The sequence below is a fragment of the Aythya marila genome (assembly GCF_965140915.1).
Source record: "Aythya marila genome assembly, chromosome: 19".
NCBI classification, from domain to species: domain Eukaryota; kingdom Metazoa; phylum Chordata; class Aves; order Anseriformes; family Anatidae; genus Aythya; species Aythya marila.
In genome coordinates, this window is record NC_139060.1 from 10,429,821 (window position 1) to 10,450,672 (window position 20,852).

The 20,852-nt window shown below is 36.8% G+C and overlaps 1 protein-coding gene across 8 annotated transcripts in view; it reads right to left on the bottom strand.

Moving 5' to 3' along the window:
- Nucleotides 1-20,852, bottom strand: part of DENND1A (DENN domain containing 1A) — a 189,836-nt gene that overhangs the window by 123,156 nt on the left and 45,828 nt on the right. For 7 of the 8 annotated variants that reach the window (XM_082775626.1, XM_082775623.1, XM_082775625.1 and 4 more), the window contains exons 4-5: nucleotides 14,836-14,885; nucleotides 12,023-12,142 (exon numbers count right to left, since the gene is read on the bottom strand). In XM_082775626.1, coding sequence (XP_082631752.1) covers nucleotides 12,023-12,142; nucleotides 14,836-14,885 — 170 coding nt within the window. The remainder of the gene's footprint in view (nucleotides 1-12,022; nucleotides 12,143-14,835; nucleotides 14,886-20,852) is intronic. The other variant, XM_082775627.1, reaches the window with a different exon arrangement.

The following is a 20,852-nucleotide window of genomic DNA, read 5'->3' on the forward strand; positions in this document are numbered from 1 at the left end:
AAGACAGCCAGTCTTTTCATTCTTGGCTTCTCTCAATTCATTGAAAAGTCATATAACCAGTGTCCTTCCTTTACCTAGAAAGACCCTGATCTCTTTCAGATTATTTGTTATTACAGAAAAATCTGGAGTTCAGCACTTGTAGCGTTTTCTGTCTTCTTTAATCTTTTTCTTCTTGCCATTAGTATCACACACGGCGGCATCACATCATTTGCAACCACAATTTGCAACCAGTGCAAATCAATAACATTTTTGAAATGTACATAAAAATAAAACAAAAAGGCTCAAAAAGCCTGGGAAAAGAAAGTACGTTATTTCTGATAGATTTATTTTGCTGCTGTGAAGAATTACATAAATAGAATTTAATGTAGTAAGCCTACTATAGTATATTTAAGCCTAATGATGCCTACTAATGTCCATTTCTGTTAAGACATACATGGAGCTTGCCATTTTTGTGTCTACGATGATGAGGTAGGTAGATAAGCAAGGTTCAACCATATTTAAGTTTCAAAAAAAAATTTAAACCAAATTGATAATGCTTTAAAGTTTCAGGCTCAGCTAGCAAAGCTTTTAATCGATCTACTGACACCATAATCAAAACTCCAAAGCTTTTCACTCAGTATCATGTCATAAGTTCTCTATTGGCTTGTTATTTATTACTAAATCTAGTTGAAAATAAAAATTTAGGAATGCAGTGAAATCAACTCCTTTCAATGTTGGTCTTAAAACTCAAAACATCAAAATGCATTTCTATAGCTACTACTAGGATGTTGCATACAATTTCAAAGAAAAGATACAATGAAGGTGAAATATTGCACACACTTCACATGTATTAATAAAAAAGAAAATACAATCCACATGTAGAATCAACAGGATTCTCTAAGACTTCTCTTGGTTTGTGACACTCCTCTTTAGAGAGATGCTTACAGACAAAATATTTATATACAGCTTGCATATATTGTGCCCATATACATAGATGATTGCACATTCTTATAAAATACATATACCATATTAATTTTGAATGAGCATTAATAATGACATCTATAAGAGGACCGTGAAAAACAAGGAATAAACTTCCATTGAAGTTTTTTAATGACAGGTTTTTTTGGAAGAGAAAAAAATGCATTATCAAATGCTCTTCTCTGTTTAATACTGTTTTAGTACGTGTAGTTTATTCATATTGCAGATAATATCATTTGAGAAAGCTAATACAACTCTAGAGACACTTCAAAACTTAAAGACACTAGAACAAAAAGAGACATTAAAGCAGCCTTACAGGCTCTCTCACAGACTCTAAAAAAGAGAGTCTGGAAAAGGTTTAATGAGAGAAATGAAAATGAAAGGCAGCAAATGAGCAGATAATAAAATTTTATTCCTCTTGAAACTTTACTTTAAAATAGCTCATCTCTATCTTGTAAAACTTGTTAGGACAATAAGGAAAAAACTACAGGAAGTTTAGAAAAACTATACTGGAAATAGTATCAGAACAGAAACACAAAGCAGATAGCTAAATTTAATTGATGTCAAGCTCTCTTTTTACTAGGTTCATCACTTTTCCATACAGATTCTGACAAGTAACTGAAAATAAAAGCCAGTGTCTGCTTAAGCAAATCAGTGGGAGTAAAAACCCTGAACTTTTAAGATGTAAACTGTTTTATAAATACGTCAAGTTAAAGTAAAATGCCTGCAACAACTGGAAACCCCTTCCACCCCTACACACTATATTCATGGAGTTCTCTCATTTTCTAAGCCACTTTAGATCAATTTCCTCTCAAAAACAGAAGAGGAAGTCTAACTGTTTTGCTATAGCTATAGCTTGCAATTTCCATGAAAGCAGCTCAGACTTTAGCTCCAAGTCATGCTCTCCTCTTTTCTCTATGAGGAATGTGAAAAGGAACTGACAAATGTCTGCATCTTCAGCTCTTACACTGAAGGTACGTGTTGAACCCACCGCTAAAAGAAAATGTATAAAAAAAAAATCCATGAAGAAGGCAGACAGAGGCTCAATATCAACATTTTTATTAGGTACAATTTTGTTGTACTGTTGAATCAGAGGGATCCAATTTCTCATGATTTATACATGTACTTTTTGTGGCCTTTGCCAACGTGTAATAGAATCAGTTTGCTATTTTCTTTCATCTCTGAAGCGTTTTAAGAAGTACAGGGATTCCAGGGTCGATACAGCACAAAGACCAAACAGACTGTCCAAAAAGTGTTTCGTATCATTTGCAGCCATTATCAAACATCTTTTTGGAAGGCTTAAAAGTATCATACAGATACATACGGAAGCAAAACATTGATTTTTCCTTATTATCATTTCATTCAACATACAACTACAGTAAATCCTTACAAAATAAAGACTGGACTTTCTTTCTAATTTAATTAGACAGTGATATTTTTCTGTGTCTATCCAGAAACCTAACAGCAAAAAGGCAAAGGAAAAGAATCAGGCTAAAGATTTATTTATACATACACGCACACACGTATATATAAATAAAATAAAGTAAGTCAAAAAATAAAAAATAAAGCCAAAGGATCTCACTGCTCCGGGGTTATCTACAGTCACTGCTTGCAGCCTGGACTTGTAATTACAACATTCAAACCAGCAAAAAAAATTCTTCCTCTCTTGTAGGCAGATTTCATTATCAGTTCTCTACCTCTCCTTTCAAAAAAGTGGATTATATATAAACTTTTTAAAAAAAATCATAAATCACTAAAAGATCACTAAAAGCACTAATCTCACACAGGTTGCAATGAACTAAACGTAACCTAATCATATCAAGACAAAGCACGCCAAACATATTTTACTTGGCTTACCAGAATAAAAGTACTGAAGGTAATGGTCATGAGACTGCACATTCACTGCAACTAGTCTAAATGATGTCAAATGTGTCTTCTATCTAACAACTGTACACACGGAGAAAATCCACATCCCTTTTAAACCTTGTCTACCAACTCAATAATAAACCCTGACTTTACTGCTTGCACTTCAGACTGAGCTTATTTCTTTCCAGTCTACAGTTCATTCCTGGTTAAGTAAACTGATGCTAAGCAGAGTCACAGCGTTTACTGGAAGGGGCATTTCACAATCTAGATTGTCAGCAGAAGCAGCACCAGACACAGCAACCTGTCAGAGGTGGCTACCAGAGCCCCTCTCGGTGAGGTTATTGTTCTTCACGGCTGTCATTCCCGGTGCAGGTTGCTCTAGACCTCTTGGCAATGAAGGAGATGAAATCACCAAATTTACTTCCACACAGACTGGCTGAGAATCTTAATATTTATTATGTCTTAACTTTTCTCACTTCCTGCAACATACTATGCTGTAAAATCTGTTTTACCCAATTGAAAGAGAAGTAAGATGCCAAAAGAAACACGAACTCAATCCTTTCCATTAGATTCCTTCTATTTGCAGCTCTTATCCAGTGTCTAGAAAAGCCACAGTGGGGGAGTTCGGCTTCCCCAGTAACTTCACGTAATTGTTACCTTCCTCTGCACCATGTTCTCAATACAGGAATCCTCGTTTGTTTGAGAACATCTCAGCACTCCATATAGCCACATGGAAATAAGACAACCTTAAATGCTTATTGCCCATTCGTGAACTACTAATCTGCTGCTTCAGGACACCGAACAATCAGAAATTACTGTGCACTTGAAAAAGGACAAAAGAACACTGGGAGGTACAATTTGCTTTAGCAAAGTGTCTGCTAATTCAAAATGGTGTTTAAATGATTACCTTAGTGTTTCAGGATTGCAAAGAACTCTAAATGTATATTGATATTTATCTGGAACATTTACGTTTCAACCCTCTAAAAGTTATTACATTTAACACAACGAAGTATGAATGTTGTTGAATAAATGAAAAAGCAAAGTGCTGAAAACACAGATTATTAATATAAAGTTAGGCCAATGCAGCACCGTATTATCTAACAATGGGCAAGTGACATCTGCCTGACGAGGCACAGATATTTAATGGCAGAGAACCCATAAATTCATTTCCATGTCCTGTTCTAAATCACATTTGAACAAAAGGATCTGTCTGGCCTTAAACAAAAGCAACTGCTTTCTGCAATTGCACAGTACTTTTTCAGTGGACAGACAACACTGCAATTGCTGAGGACTGGGACTTCTTTCCCCTAAAAAAGGTCTGAACACAGTTCCATAAGGTACTGTCCCAAGTTAGCACTGGATACAGAACTCAGCAGTCCTGGTGCCACCTTGTTCTCCACGCTAGATCCCTTCTCCATCGTCCAGTTCATTCCAAGATTCTCTAAATACAGTTGGAGTTGTCTACATATACCAATGGTAAGACTACAAGGGGAGGGAAAGAAAAAAAAAGAACAAATAGCTGCAATCTGTTCTTGTTGAAATCAATGCTTGTGAATAGTAACCAGGCAAAAAAAGAAATGAAAAACCCACAAGTAGGAAAACAAGAAAAGCTTAAACAATGGTTTGGGGTTGTATCTCCCTCAAAGCAGCACACAGCTAGACAGCAGGGTTTTTTTCCTGCTGTGCATTAAATAAATAAAAGGACTAACTGCTTTCTCACCAGATACAAAATAGACTTCCTATTAAACTACTTGTATGCATGCAAAGGAGAAATGCACAAAGAAACTGTGACTTGGGTAAGAATTTTCAGTTAACAAGAAGAAACGTAGTGATCACCCTTCCCACTTCTGGGAAAAACATGAAATTGTTAGTTATTATTGGGACAGTCTGTATACTCTGCAGAAGAAAATTCCTATTAACAATAGGTCAGAGCATGCATTCCAGATATGTACTTTTTTAATGTTCCAAACTTTCATCCAGATAATGTGAGAAAGGGATGCCCATCCTTATTCACGTGTGAATACTGCTTCACAAAAGCTGTAGAACATTTCAGAACCATAGCAAAAACAACTGCTCTAGCATACCCAATAATTTCCATAGGTTAGTAAAGAATTTCTATAGTCTCAAGCATTTGCTGAGCTGAATGACTCCAGCCTGACTCAGCACCACAAACAAAATGCGCTCTGGCACACACAGGAAGGCAGCAAAGTCAGCTCTGGGAGATGGGTGGAATCCAGTAATACTCACATTGTTTCCGCTGATCAGAAATGAGTTCAGTAGGAAGTCCAGCCCCCAAGGCTACAAAGGCTGGGGCTGCAGCCCAAGAAGAATTCAAGGGATGGTAAAAAGTAAGAAGAGGGCCAGAATCTTCTTACCTTCAAGTGGAAGGAAAGGTCTACAGGGGCAGAGCACTTTCCAGTTTCTTCCACTCCCCCACTTCTCCATCCCCAGAAAACAATACGACTATTAATGGCTAATGTTGCCCTGTGCTTGGGAGATCTGAAGTTGATTCACACTTGCATTTATTTTTTCCTTAAAAAGCAAAACTCCAAAAAAGCTAATCCAAAGGATGCATCAACCTCACAAAGTGTGCACTTTTACAGTCAAGCCTTAAAGAAATACTTGAATCCAAACTGCAATATTTGAGTATTTTAAAAGTGCATGGTATTGAATTAATGGGATTTTACCCTACTGTAGAGAAATAGCATAAAGTTTACTTGTAGCTCAGTTAAGGATCTCTAATCCTAGTTTACCTGCTACCTGCTCCGTGATTCTTCATGAAGATAATTCTTTTTGCATACTTTTATTTAACTTGCAATTAAGCAAAATTTGTATTCTCCTTTCTGCATTCCATTTTGTACCTATTCTATCATTACACATACGTAGCAGCAACATACCTTATTGTTGTGAAAGTACATTCTACTTCCAAAATATAATTTAAATCAGGTGAGCCTTCATGCAGACCAGATAATGAATCATATTACAGAATCAGCTGAGCACACAAAATCCACTAAGTGGAAAAACTTGTAAAGAAATGAAGGCACAAGGAGAAGGATTTGTAAATTCAACCATTTTATAGTGGGGTAAATACAATTTTTTAAGTATGATACAGCTGTTAAAAAAGAAAAAATTCTAAAAATCAAAGTGTCGTTTTTTCCCCCTCAAGCATAAATATTCTCCTGTGGCTTCTGGCCAGATCAGTGGAAAGGGAGAGCTCTAGAAGACAACATGGCAATTCTTTTAAAACAAAAACACACAAATCTTCAATTTCTTTCCCCCAAAACGATTAAAAGAGACATGGAAATAAAAGCAGTGTAATGGGTTTGGGATATTTTTTCTTTAGATTAGAAGGTATCACAACAGAAGTGTGTTACACTTTGGAGGCACATACACAAACAGTAGTATCCAGGCCCTTAAAGCTGTTTGTCCCCTATGCATCAATGCCCTGCCAGTTGGCAAGCCTGAGCCAGGAAGCTGTCAATTCCAATCAAGTTTAGGCGATGCAGTCCTATTAAAGAAGTCTTGCTGGTTAAGGGGCGTCCACTGTTTCCAAAGCATGGGAAGAAAAAAAAAAGGGGGGGGGGGGAAAGAGAGAAAAAAAGAGCTCTGCTTTCCTTAGATTTGAGCTGGCAACTTTCACTGACTAGAGTTTTCAAGGAGCTATGAATGAGCTTAACAAAGGAGTTCTGTGGCTAGTTTCTGGCTGAAATCCATGTCAACAGTTTTTAAGGTCACAGGTCACACTAACTAACATTTATTCCCAGCAGACCCCGCTCTAAACACAAGCTGTAAGTAGTACAAATTTGGAATTTTTCTGTAATCCCTTGAGATATTCCTGATCCTTCCACATGTTTCTGCTCAATTAAAAACAATTCTCACTTTGCACCACAAGAGAGGCCCCTGCTCAGAAATCTTATTCTATCCTAAGAATAAATGGACAAAGACTGCAATCAAAGGAAAGGGAAGGGGGGAGGAGAGGAACTCACAACAAATCACACCAAAAACCTCAAATAACTCCATACAGAATCACATTCAGTTAGTTACATTTTCTGCCATCTGTCACAAACTATTATAGATTCATTTCTTTTTATCTTAGAAAAAGAGTGGTGCAGAGCTTAGCTATTTTGGCCGAAAGGGATTTCCACACAAACGTTTCTGCATTTCACTTCAGAAGAATGATTTTCATTTTGGGTACAAAAGCTGAATACCCGCTGAAAACTTCAAATTAAGTAAAATTTAAATCAGAGTTCCACGTGGTTATCACCCAGTAAGTTGGTGAACCAAAGCAAATCTATGCAACGTTTTCTTATTTTCCACTTTCACAAAACTTGAAGCTAGACAAAAGTCATTAACTGACATCATTATGGTCTGGCACCATTTACCTATCACCTCCCAAAGTCGTTTTTATATTATTTGGAAAAAGTAAGTATTTCAAATTAAATACGTGATTGACCAAAATCATGTTAGTGGAGAAACTACTGTTATCGAGGCAACGTATTTATCTGCAGAGGTGGTATCTGCAAGTACAGTGACTTCCCATTGCCCCAGCTTTTCTGGGTTTGACTTCTTCGGAAATGGAGAACCCTGATGGACATCCTGCCCAGCTTTACAATTTAAGAACTAATAAACCGTAAGGTTTTAAAAGCTTAGTGACATCCTGGAAAAATATATTTAAACACAACCAGTGAAGAATTGCGCATAGAACAATTTAGAGATTTTGATACTGTGCCATACCGATAATCCAGACTGGATTAACAATTGAGTCTTTTACACAACCTGGTACACGTCTTCAAAAATATTGAAAGCAGTTTTATTATGATTGTTATTTTGTACTGTAGAAGTGTTGGCGGTGGGGTGGGTGTTGTTTTTTAAACACTTTTTAATTTCAGAGTATTTTAAATTCAGTTTTGCATGTTATTGGCCTTAGAAACTTAACTGAAAAATAAGGGAGCATACAGCAAGGACCTCACTACAAAACTATTCTGCTGAATGGTTGAGAATAAAATTACTATTCTAAGCCTTAAACGTACTTATTACAAAAAGTACAGTTAATGCAATATGAAAATATTATTTCTTAGCTATTTTTTTTTTAAACCTCAAATACACATTTCCAGTAAGAGAAGTACATGTTTAATATAAAGGCTAACTTGGTGAACATACGTGTGGTTTTTAGCTATGTGAAAAAAATGGAGCTATCCAAGTCATCATTCCATTGCTACATAAACTGAAGTGATTACACTGACACGTTTGAACTACTTCATGCACTCAAATAGTTAGCACACACTCAACATCGCCGTTACGAAATATACTAAGGCGAAGTAACCTCAGCTCTAAGGTTTTTAGCTGTCCCCTCTATGAGCAGACCATAAACAAAATTTTCTCAACGTAGCCTTCAAGAAACCAGACTGTAAAATAAAGCGCTCCACTACTTTTGGTACACTTACTGATACTAATACAGATTGTTTTCTGTATTACTTTCCCATCAGAAGAATTTTAAATCCATCGATGTTTGTGTTGTTAGAGTTCTAGATCTCAGGGGTTAGCTGAAGAGACGAAATGGCTGAGTCACTGAATACCAGCATCACTGACATAACCAACAGGCCAGCTTCAGCAGAATTTTAGTATAGCTAGGGTTGATAGACATCTGAAAAGATGATTAAGCTAGTAAGAGAAGATTAACATTAAAGCAATGAGTAAATTAAAATTAAGAGCCTCAACATGCAAATTTTTAAGAATCATAAAGTATTTGTATACTTCAGGAATATAAGAAAGCAGAAAGAAAATTATGCTATTTTATTTCTTATCCCTGAGATCATACCTGTAGATTAGTATGTTTGTCATCTTTCAGTATGCTGCAATTAGTGGGAAATAGCAATCAAGAACAAGTTCTGTACCTCTTTGAGACCATCAAGATTCTTTCACCCTAATGAAAGAACATTGCATCTACACACACATAAAACTTACAAGAGATGAGAAGAAAGAACAAACAAATTCCAGACCAAAAGCATGGGATACACCTGATTAAGGGGTTGAAGAAGACATCTCAGAATGTGATGTGAAACAACAGCTTGGTAACATCTTGTTGTGCATGCTTGCTATTGTTTTATTATTTTTTAATAGAATACTACATCTCTTCAATAAGCTCAGAATTATGCATTCATCATTTAGAAAGGAAAAGATCTTAAAAGTACATCTTCAGTTTTGTAAGGTATCGCGTTGAAAAGGTAGCACAGAACACCAAGTTAACCAGATTTTGATGTATGGCAGATGATCTTGTGGTTTTGCTTTTTTAAGGCACGTTACTGTTTAGAACCTAAAAAAATGAAAACCTACCACACCAAACCATCTGTGACAATTGTTCTGTGCATTTGTCCGCCCTCTGCTGTCTGAAATGCAGAAAGTAAGCTCCTATACTACAGAGAGCTCTATATAAGAGAGCTCTACAACTCGGTGTTACATGCATTATTTGATCACTGCAGTTTTGTGATTAGCTAGAAATCAAGCGAGGAAAAAAGGAAAAGGAATATGAGAGGCAGAGTCGGTGGTTCTGCAATAAAAGAAAATCCTAGAACACCGAGACAATGCAGTTTTTAATTTACCAATCAAAGATTTCCATAAATCTGTGTGGTATCCACAGCAGGAACAAAACTAATTACGGAAGTGTATAAATAGTATGAAAAATTAAGTTGCAATTTCTTGCAACAATTATGAAAGCTGTCTTGAAAACAAATTTCTAAACTGTACTGGTTAAAATAGCCACAAGACTTATTCTGTAAAGCAGAATTCTACTGGCCACACAAGGTACATCCACATGGGTAACTGTACTGCAGTTGAGCTCCTTTGCATCCCCATGAAAAAGTCTCTGGATCACTTTAAATCTCAAGGTGCAGACCTTGACTTCTGGCATTCTGAGGATCGTCTCAGCTTTCAACTGTTTCCAGAGCTCTGCTGAAATTTTTAAAGCACAGGCTGAGTGAAAAGAATTTCCTTTTCCTGTTCCTCTTCAATGACGAACCAAAACTTGTAGTGATTTTCCACCTCCAAAGCCTCTCACCATGGCCAGACCCATAAAACCTTTGGCTGATAAACATGTAATATATCTGATGACAAACAGCATCACTTAGTTCTTATACTGTTGCTGAGCATAACAAGGAATACTTGAAGCTTGCTGCCATTCTTTTTCCACTGAGTATCCAGTGGAGACGAAGCATGTACACCTATCAGAGAATGCTGCCAGCAATCTCCAGTAAGTACATTGAGGCAATTTAATACCTTTAGCTCAGAAACAGTTTCGTGGGACAAAATTTAAGCAATCTAACCAACAAGTTCTTAAAATTAACTTATCTGAAGCAGGCAGGGAAGCTGAAAGTAGAGGAAGCAAAAGAAAGAGGAAACAGAGAGGAAGCTAAGAGACCGAATTCATCCACTGCTCTAACTGCATTATTTTTTATTTTTTTTTCCATTTTGGTTATGAGTTGAAGCAGAAGGCATTTAACTACAACATAACTCCTCCATTTCTTCTTGCCATTCACTTAACATAAGGGAGCTGACAGCAAAGTACTCTTATCCAGGAGAGATCAAGGAGGGACTCATACTGATCATTCAGATTTATTTTTTAAATGGTGTCTCCCCTTTGATTTGTCATTAATCAGCAAAAGTTACTTTAAGTAACCAGACACTTCACACCTGACAGTGAATCAGCTCCCCAGATACACTGAAGCAGCTACGGAAATACTTTCCAATCCTCAGGATGTGGGCCGTACTGCTGGATCGCCACCACTACTAGTTGAAATCTCTACTAAAGAAAAGACAGAATGAAGATACTGACACAACTCCTGTCATCCTGCCTCCCACACAATTAATTAGTAATTCTGGTAGGTTTAACACTAATTTCTCCAAATATTAGACTTCTTCAATGACCGCCTGGTTAGCGGGTCCCTGTCCCTGCTGTCAGTGCAGTGCTGACAACGAACAGTTGATATCTTTGCCTATCTACTGCAAACACAAATGGCACTGACAAACTCGCTGTACATCAATCCAAAGTCAATTCCATGGCATTGCTGTATGTAACTCAATCAAGGGAGAAGTGTCCTCATACTTGATAGCTTGTTAATATTTTGCAACATTATCCCCAAAACTCTCCAGAGGGACAGTTTTCAATAAAACATATGCAGAAGGTCCCACTCCGCCACTTGCAACGCACAGTACTTGCAGGCCAAAGACAAGTTCTTCTTGTTCATACACTGGATTCCCTCCCATGAAGAGCAAACCAGAGACAACCGAGACAGATGGCTACAGTCGCTACGAGGAAATTGTCCTCATTTGGGATTGCTTGGGACACTGTCCAGTCACCTAGGTCGTAAGTTAGATCTCAACTACCTTTACCCAGATCACTGGTCCAAAGCTTCCAATTTCTTATGAACTTGAAAAAGCAGAAGGCAGACCACTGTTAAATTTGTTCAAATAACATATTACATAATAAAATGATAGTAATAAGCGAGACATCATGTAGAAATCTTTATTTCCACAAAAGTTCTTAATGGAACTGATATATTGGTAGATATGAAACCCGATTTTGTTTGCATCATTTCTTGCAACAAATATAAGTAGAAAATCACAGTAGAAAAAACAACTTCCACCATAGGATGTCATCAAAAACATTCTGGTAGAGCATATCTTTGCCTGTTCTATGTGAAACGCATTGCTTCCAACTTCCACTAGCCATCTGTATATGACAAACTCCACAAAACCCTCAACAGGACAGGGTAAAGCTCATACACACAGACTTTAAGATGTGGCCAGCATCAGCTCGGAGGACATTCCCCCAACTACCAACAGATGCTTTGTTAATAAAGCTTGCATATACAAATATCCACAAAATGCCTTAACAAGGTCAGTTGTGACAGCTAAAGATAACAGCTACAGTTATGCAATATTGTAACAAATTACTGCAGAGATTTTTTTTTTTTTTTCTTTTTTCCACATTGTTAATTCAAGAACACTGCCTACAAGCACATACAGTTATCTATAGAGGAACTCAAAGTGCAAGATATTTTGCATCACTTCTGCAGAAGAGCAGTGACTTTGAGGACCAGATAGGAAAATAATTTTGAACAGCTGGAAATCATAATTGCAGTGTAACAACACAAAGTCAAACACTGTTTCCCAGAGTCAGCCAAAAGCTAAACCATTGACTTACCTTAAGATACAGAAGCAGCTCTTGGCCCCAGAAGATAAGCGACAGAATCCAAACCTCTGTTTGCTGTCAATGTCTGTAAGGACAAATGTAAAGTTCTGTCCAACTTGGCTAACTGCATAGCTGAAAATAAAGAGAATAAAAAGGAAAAACTTAATGCTGAGCTAACTCCACATCAAAAGTATCTAATCTAAGTTATTGAATCTATAAAATTTCCTCCTTCAGCAGAAGGGTTGTTTTGGTGGATTTGTTTGTTTGGTTGGTTTGGTTTATTTGTCTGCAAGTGTATTTTGTGTTGTTTTGTTTGTTTGTTTTTGAAAAATTAAACAGAGTATACACCCTCTAGAAACCTGCAAATGGTTTGGTTTGGGAAAGATGTTATTTTTTAAGCATGGTTGGATAATACAAAATAGAATTTATCGTTAAATGAAAAAGAATGTAACTACAAACTTTGAAGCAGTACATACTGTATGAACCAAAGCCATGTTCTCTCATATAACACAAAATATTTATTACTCTTCATTTGAGAATTTGTTTACTCAAAGAGCAAGAAAATGTTTAACAACATACTTGTTCAACACTTGGATATAGACTTGTTGAAGCCTTACATATCCATCTACCAATTTTGTAAGCGTGCCACATACATCATTACAAGGTGTTCTTCAACCTGAACCATGATCAGACAGATGGCTCTGTCCAGCTCAGAAAGCAGAAACCTTCAGGGGGTTCCAAACAGGGAAGGAAAAAGACGCAGTGATGGAGACTGAGAAGTACTCCACATTCACAGATGAACAAAAAGAAAGACATTTAATAGCATTTCAGCAGTCTGAAAATTAGACAGCGTAAGTACTAGCATCCTACTAAATTCTAAATGTCAACAGAACAACCATTTCCATAAAGCTCACTGAGCTACGAGGGTACCCCCAGAAATCCTTTACTGGTGTTGTGTTTTATCTGTATAGCTTGGATGTAATGTTACTATGGTGATTTTAGTATGGTTTTTTAGAAGGGGATTATATGCTTAATTTTAACAAGGTTGAGAGCAGACTGCATGCGAGAAAAGCATTCTAGCTGACAATTAAAATTACGGAATGGGGAAAAAACATGCTTCACTTGCACAGGGAGAGGCTTGGTTATTAAACACTTGCAACCACTTGATAAGTTCCTCCCAAGCAAGAGAACCTGAAAATTCTTACATTTATGTGATTTGCACAAAACAGATATGCTGATGAGCAGGTCTTGCTCAAGTTTCAGTTGTCAGCTCTTCCTAGCATAAGGTAGCCTATCCAGTCACTATCCTGTCTAAAGATGTCATTTCTTCTGCCTACCCCAACCAAAGTATTTTTGCAAAACCCCATTGGAGGAAGGGGGCGATACACTTTGAAATATCTTCTCACTGTGATATTAAGAGAATAAAATATTTTAAGTAGATAAGTAGGTGCTATTTCATTCACATTGTTAGCTAAGAAAATTTAGAACCGGACACTGCTTATATTACATTATATTGCTTGGAAAAAAAATAAAAGTACAACAAAACCCTAGGTATGGTAAAACTACACACAGTAACCAAAAATGTGTCCAGTAAAAAGGCAGCTACCTTAAACACGTATGTAAGAAAAATATATACACATCTACTTCTCCACTCCCTTCCTTAAAGAAAGAAAAAAGATCAGCAAAAAGTGATTCCAAATTATCAGGACAATCTGTGGCTTTTGAAGGTCACCTGAGTCAACCACATCATCTGCGTGAGCCCTTCAAGCTTTCAGCTTCCTCCAGCCCCAGATTACGACGTGGGAGGACAAAGCATAGCACTGGTTTTATGGTGGGGACTCCCATCTCCAGAGAAGCTTAGTGAGATTTCACCACAACTCAGAGAAGCTAGCGTAGAGCATTTCAAGATTACTTAGAAACACCTGCTAGCCTAGGGGGCAGGAGGGGAAAAGTAAAAAAAAAGAGAACAATGGTTCATACAAGAAGCAATATTATAAATGGATGTTGATTTATAAAGAAAATCAATTTCTGCTGTAAATGTCTCAAATTTCACCGAAACAAGACTTTTTTTTTTTTTAAATAATCTACTCATAATTAAGGTCAATTTTATCAAACACATCCATTGTGTTACATGTAGCTGACCTAAGACAACTGATGCCAACCACTTGAATGCTGCTGCTGCAGGACACAAGCAGAGTGCAACCTTTCAAAATTTGAAGGCCTTTTCTCACCATGAAGTCATCACAAATAACTTAAAACCAAAACTAAAAACAAAACAAACAAACAAAAACTTTTAAAGTTCTGGTATTTTCTATTGTAAATTTTAAATATTCTCCAACAGTTTGTTGTATCCACTGGAACTTACTCTACAATTTTTCCAAAATGTAGAAGCTGCATTAAGAAGTCCCCAAAAAGCACCAGAATTCCAACAAGATCCAGAGGCCTTTAAATGTAAAGCACTTAATTATTCTGCCTAACTTTTGGCAATTAAGAAATACAACACAGATGTACACAAAGTTCTGATGTTAATATGCACATTTGACAATTACTATCCAAGCATTTTCATGTCCAAATATTACATAAAAGTAAAACAAAGCACACTTTTATTGCTGCCACTGAACAGCACAAAGTTAAAACTTTTTTTTTTTTTTTGATGGTGCCCATAAAAACCCCAGGAAAAAGGGATTCTGAGACTATAATTTGCACTTAGGTGCTTTAAATCACAGTCAAGCAGACAGAACATTAAGAACAGTATGGTTTTTATTTTCTACAGTGGTTTTATTGACAAGCTTATTTTCTTGTAAAGTTTGAAAATCTAACACTACCTGTCCACATAGAAGGGGAAACAAAACTTGGTCAAAGTCTGTAGAACTTCCTGTGGAGAGAAAGAGAGATAATTTATACATCTAATGGGACCAATAAATCTAATATTAACCACATCACACAATTTCACAACTTTGCCCTGAAGAAAGAAGAGACAGATGAAGAAATATGGGCTTTATCAATTACATGGAAGGAGTACCAGGCAGTCAATCATGTGAAATAATAAACATGATCAAACTTCATTAAAAATGAAAAATTAATCAAGATTCACACATGGGCAGGCAGCAGGAGCCATCCAGCAATTCTCCAAAGGGTAGGAGGAGGTTGGGTTGTTGAGTGTTAACACCTCTCCGGGGACACTCTCTACCCTGACCATATGGATCATAGTGAATAACACCAAACCACATGGGCTTGGCCTGGCAGGACCACTTCTGCTGGCACAGCTTTTGCCTGTTACCTAGGAACAGAGGTCTGGGGGATTAGAGAATACTTCCTAACATCAGCAAGATAAATAACAAAAGATAAAGCCAATAGGTCTCATAGCAGGAATGTTTAACATTGCCTACTGCTATTAGAAAGAAAATCTGAGCGTTAAAAGACCAATTAAAATAATGTGTATTAGAATAAATACAAATTGTTTCATGTACAAACCATTTTCTAAAAGTTGCAAAGCAGCACCACACACAGAGAAACTTTGAAATATAACCTCTGTATGATCTCAAATAAAGAGCACGTATGTAAAAACCAAACACATGATCGATGTTTTTAATTAATAAATCATTTTCAACTTTAAATAAATACAGGCATTAAAGAGGCAAAAATACGCAAGTACCAAAATAGTTGTGTGCAGAGACAGAAGTAATCTGCTTACCTTGTATCATTCTATAATATTCAAATTTTGAATTCTGCAATACAAAATTCACCATAAGGGTCAACCCAGCTTGTAGACCTTTACTACCAGTTATTGTCCATTCACCTGCACAATGAAATTTCTCAGGGCCCAAAACAAAATATATTTCTACTCTCAACTGAAATAAAATCACCCTGACTAAATGACAAACCTGATAAATTCAATGCTTTTCTGGCCAATAGTAATAAATTATCACCAATAACTAAATTGATGCTTCTCGCTTCATTTATTTCCAAAACCAATGCCATCATTCAGCAAATAAACTACATCAATCTAATAACCTATTCAATGAAGCAGAAAACATATTGACTCCCTTGCAAGAGCATGTTCCTCCTACATAATTCAAGCAAGCACATCCCATCCTTAGCAATGGTTTCAGGCTCAACTGCTCCTAGACTCTTCTTTGGAGGTTTCTTGACAACTAAAATGTGGCAAGTTCTTAAGATTTCAGGCAGAAACAGATAAGGAAACTTTGACTTCTTGACAGTTTATTGATAGATTATTTAACAACCTTCTGTTTTTAAAGAACAAGAAAGAATCTATTGAAGAATGGCATGTAAAGCAACGAGCTGTCCTCCTTTCAAATTCAGCAGGAAACTTGCAAAGCAACTATACAGGTTCCAGAGCAAACTCTGCAGGAATATGTATTTTGATACAAAACAAAGCCTTGATAGTAAAGACCTCATTAACATGATTGGGTTCATCCTTGTGCAGCCTCACTGACTTCCACTAGAATCAACAGCCTCCTGCACAGCACCAATTGCTTCTGCACAAAAAGTACACAAATTTCAATTATTCCATGCTTCTCCTTTACCCATTACTGAAATCTTAAACCATAAAATAGAAAAAAAAAAAAAAAAAAAAAAACACAGCAGAATTTTAAAAATTATAACTACAGGAAAGTAAGAAATGCCTATATTTTTATTGGCCTTATCAATCCACATTCTCCTCAAAGTGTCAGCACTTTTCTGTTTGTTAAGATGCAAAGTAGCCACTACATGCAGTTCTGAAAAAAAAAACAGTGTTGGAAAGTCATCAGTCACCTCAAGGTAGGACAACAAATCCTCTTCATTATTTTGATGAAGATTTTAATAATTACTGTAACTACGAGTAAAAACACTTGAGATAAAACATGTTACCATTTCATCAGCATCATGTTATTGTAGGATAATAAAATACATTACTCAGAACTTACTCTGCAATTGTTTCTTAATATTTGTGGCTTCCTAAACACAGAAAATTAAATTCTCTTTTCAACAGGGAATATATTGAATTTATACCACTATACAAAGCCTTGCATTTCAACAAAAGGCTTTGCAGTGATATTATTATGTAGCTTTTATGTTCTTGGGCATATTTTGCCTCTTGTTATATACCATTATCTATCTGTCTTGTTTTACAGCTGAAAAACTGAGACTAATACAGGTTGATCAGACTTATTTCTAAATTTTAACTATTAAAAAAAATCACATACAGAATTAGGTTTTAATTAGCAAAACTGCTGATCTTTTGCATGTAAGAAATACAATTACTGGATACCAATTCAATTGTTGCTCAAGTTGCAAGCTCATTACTATAAAAGTGTATTTTTTTAAATTTAAGTACTGCTCAGTTTGAAAGATTAGCACTGCCTACACAGAATCCAACTTCCTACAAGTTGTCGTGAGATGGGTGGCTACTCATGTCCTAGAAAAATCGTTCCCTCTTTAAGATCCCAAACAACAACAAAAAAATATCAAAATAAAAGCTAGAACCCCTCCATGCAGCATCTTATAATCCCTTTTGTTTTTACGTGACATGAAGGATAGCAGTAGTATCACTAGAGTGTTTTTTTATTTTATTCCCCTAGGCCTATATTCTTTAAGAAAAACCTACAAAAATGTCACTAAAACAACCCCCCTGAAAAAAAAACAAAAACAAAAACCAAGCGGAGAACAACAACAAAAAACCAGCCAGGGCTCGCAGCTGATAAGCGTAAATTGCCCAGGAGCTGAAACCCTTCTCTCCAGGGTATCCCTTGCCAGTTTTCTGGATCAATCCCCAAGTTTATATTTTCACAAATCTTTTTACATGCAGTTTGATTTTTAACATTTTAATGAGCAAAAAGTGCATCTATAGCAGGCAGTCACCACAGTTAAAGTGCAGGGCATGAACCGTGTCCCCGGAGGGACGGAGCCCAGCCGTGTCACCGGCGGCTGGAGGACATCCACCACCTGGTTCCGGGTCCCAGGGTTCCGACGCTTTTCATAATCAAAACACTGCTGACATTATAAACCCCACATGGGTTTTCTAAAATCCTTCCCAATCAATAAAGCCAGCACATAACTTATCGGAGACAACACAGAGCTCATTGATTAAGTTTGGTTTCAGTAGCAAAGTTTTCAAAATAAATGAGCCAGGAAGAGAGCGCTCAGCCCTTTGTGTCACACAGCAATTTATGAAGGTGAGGCAGTCTCTGAAACGATTTCTTCTCCCCTCCCTCCCCCCACTGATACACTTTAAAAGCGTATGGAAAGCAAGGTTGTTAAATACACTCCTGGCTTATGCGCTGAATTATCTCTATATTGAGGAAATAGTACAGAAAGCTCAACATGGCTGAAAAAAAAATGTTTTGTATTTTTGCTTGTGAATTTAATATGCAAGCTTTATTTTAAATCTGACTCTTAAACCTTTCACTGTTTCCACCTTCAAGTCTAAGGAAGAAGTTCGGAACCTCTTGAATATCCAGGGCTGTTTTACCACTGCTGTCCCAACGAGCAGCAGCACCAACCACCATGAGCAGCAGCACCAGCCAAGTGCAACTGCTAAAACCAAACGCAAAGTGATGGCCCAATGCAAGGACAGCAGGCTGGCAACACCTCTGCCCTCAGAAAGATGCCTGACACAGCAGAGAGAGTCAAAGCAAACAAGAAGGCTGGGTAGAGGTTGCAGTGAAACAAAATTAAACACAAGCAGAGATCCCTGAGAAAATATTAATGATTAAGGCAAGACACTCAAATATTGATGCGAGTCAGAGCAGGGAAACAACACACCACAGGAAACACCAGGTTGGGGATCTGTATTTGGAAAACCTACTGGGGAACCTGAGGAAAAACATGGCAAAGTTGAAAAGGCTATCCAGAACCCAGAGAAGAGGTTTAGCTGAGGCAATGTCACAGAAAAACAGCCTTCCAGAAGCACGTGCATTTTCACAGGGCAATTCAAACCCTGCCAGAGGATGGAGCATTGCAAAGACGATGGGGTTTTGCATGGAGAGACAACTCAGTGAGGAAAAAGCTGCCAGAAGTTGAACACCAAACAGAGAAGGGAGGAAATACAAAGAGTCCTCATCTTATGCAGCCAGAAATACCGTCCCTGTCCAAGGAACCAGCAGAAAGGCATCCTCTTTGCACGGATGCCACCAAGAGGGCCCAGAACACATCCGACCACTGCGGGACAGAGACGACCCCGAGGGCTGGAGGGAGCCCTGGTGGGTTTTGTGACACCTATTTCAATGGGTAATTAGAGAACAAAGCAACTGAGTTTCAGAAACTCAAAGCTGCCATGAAGTGAAAGTAGGTACTAACAGAGAAACTGACCTTAAATGTTTTGTGTATTCATTATTTCTGCTCAGAAACACCACCAAATCCGAACACAGCCCAAGTGTTAGTACAGCCCAGAAGTGGATGTTATGTGAAGCAAAATATTCCCCGTTTGTTTTGAAATTTGGGCTGGACTTTAATCTACCTTAATACCACAAATTGGTTGACTGCTTTTATATTTTAATTTATTTGCAAAATTTTAAGCTAACACTTATTTAAATCATCCACTGCAATAGAACAACAGGATTAAGAATTGGAAAGAGTTGCCAGTGCACCCAAATAACCAGCATAAAGCTAGCAACAATGCTACTTAAAACCCAAGAACAGTGAAAGAGAAAGTACAGAACAGTCTAGAACCCCATAAATCCTGTTAGCTATGAGCTAGTTAGAAATTCAATTCAGTTCCCTAGGAAAGGGAACATCCTTACACACTTCAATAATAAGCACCTCAGTAACAAGTTCTGCTATTACTTTAAACAACATTTTACAAAGCAACTACCTACAATGAACAGGAAAAGGTAGTCACATATCATAATTTTATTTAAAGAATATAAGTGTAAGAAGGCAATGCTGGTCACTAACGAAGACAGCTATGAGTAACCATCAGAGATCAATAAATCTTGTGTTTTAAGATTTAAAGCTCAATTTCCATTTATTGGTAGTATTGGCTTATACTATCTTACATTAGATTTTCCTGAAGTTATCATTACAGACTCTCATCAATTAACAAACGCCATCTAATTATGTACTTAAAATTCAGAAGCATTCCAATTCAAACAGCTTATAAAAATTAATTCTCAAATTAAAAGAAGTGCACGGAGAGGCTGGTGTCACACGGCCACAACAAAATGCTGAGGTTTTTGCATGATTACAAAGTACAGGAAGCAAAGGAAAATAAACTTAAAAGCATAACTTCTCTAGATTTTAAAGATTTTTTTTTTCTTTTAAAGCAGAGCTGATACGACAGACATTCTTTATAAATAAATAAATAAAATCTTGTCTGTGAAACATTTGTATCAAATTTCATCTGGAATGCATTTTAGCATGGAAGTATTTTATATCTCATAGCAGTATTGAACAGTATTAGATTTTACGACAGTCAAAATATTGTAAGAATAAATTTTAATCAGTTCTCTAAACAGCCCTTCTACACCCAATAACCAGGTGCATAATTTGCTTAGCAATATTAATTTAAATTGCCTTAATTTAGTTTTATCTTGACTTTTGTAATGCTACTTGTATCCCAACACAACTAGAAGCAAATAGATGAACTGGTCCTGTAGTGTTCTAGGAATTCACTACCTCATTTTGAGCAATTACAAAGCTTGAATTAGACAAGTTTTTTCCTACAGAAGTTGCTTCTTCCTGTATGGAGGCCAGGGGCAGAAGGGTACCCCGTATGAAATGCTATCATTTCACTCAAGGTGACCACTTGTCCTCAGGAAAATGCTATTCTTTAAAAATAAAACAAACCAAAAAAAAATGCTTGTAGACACAATCACTGTAAGAGTATCAGCATGAAATAAAT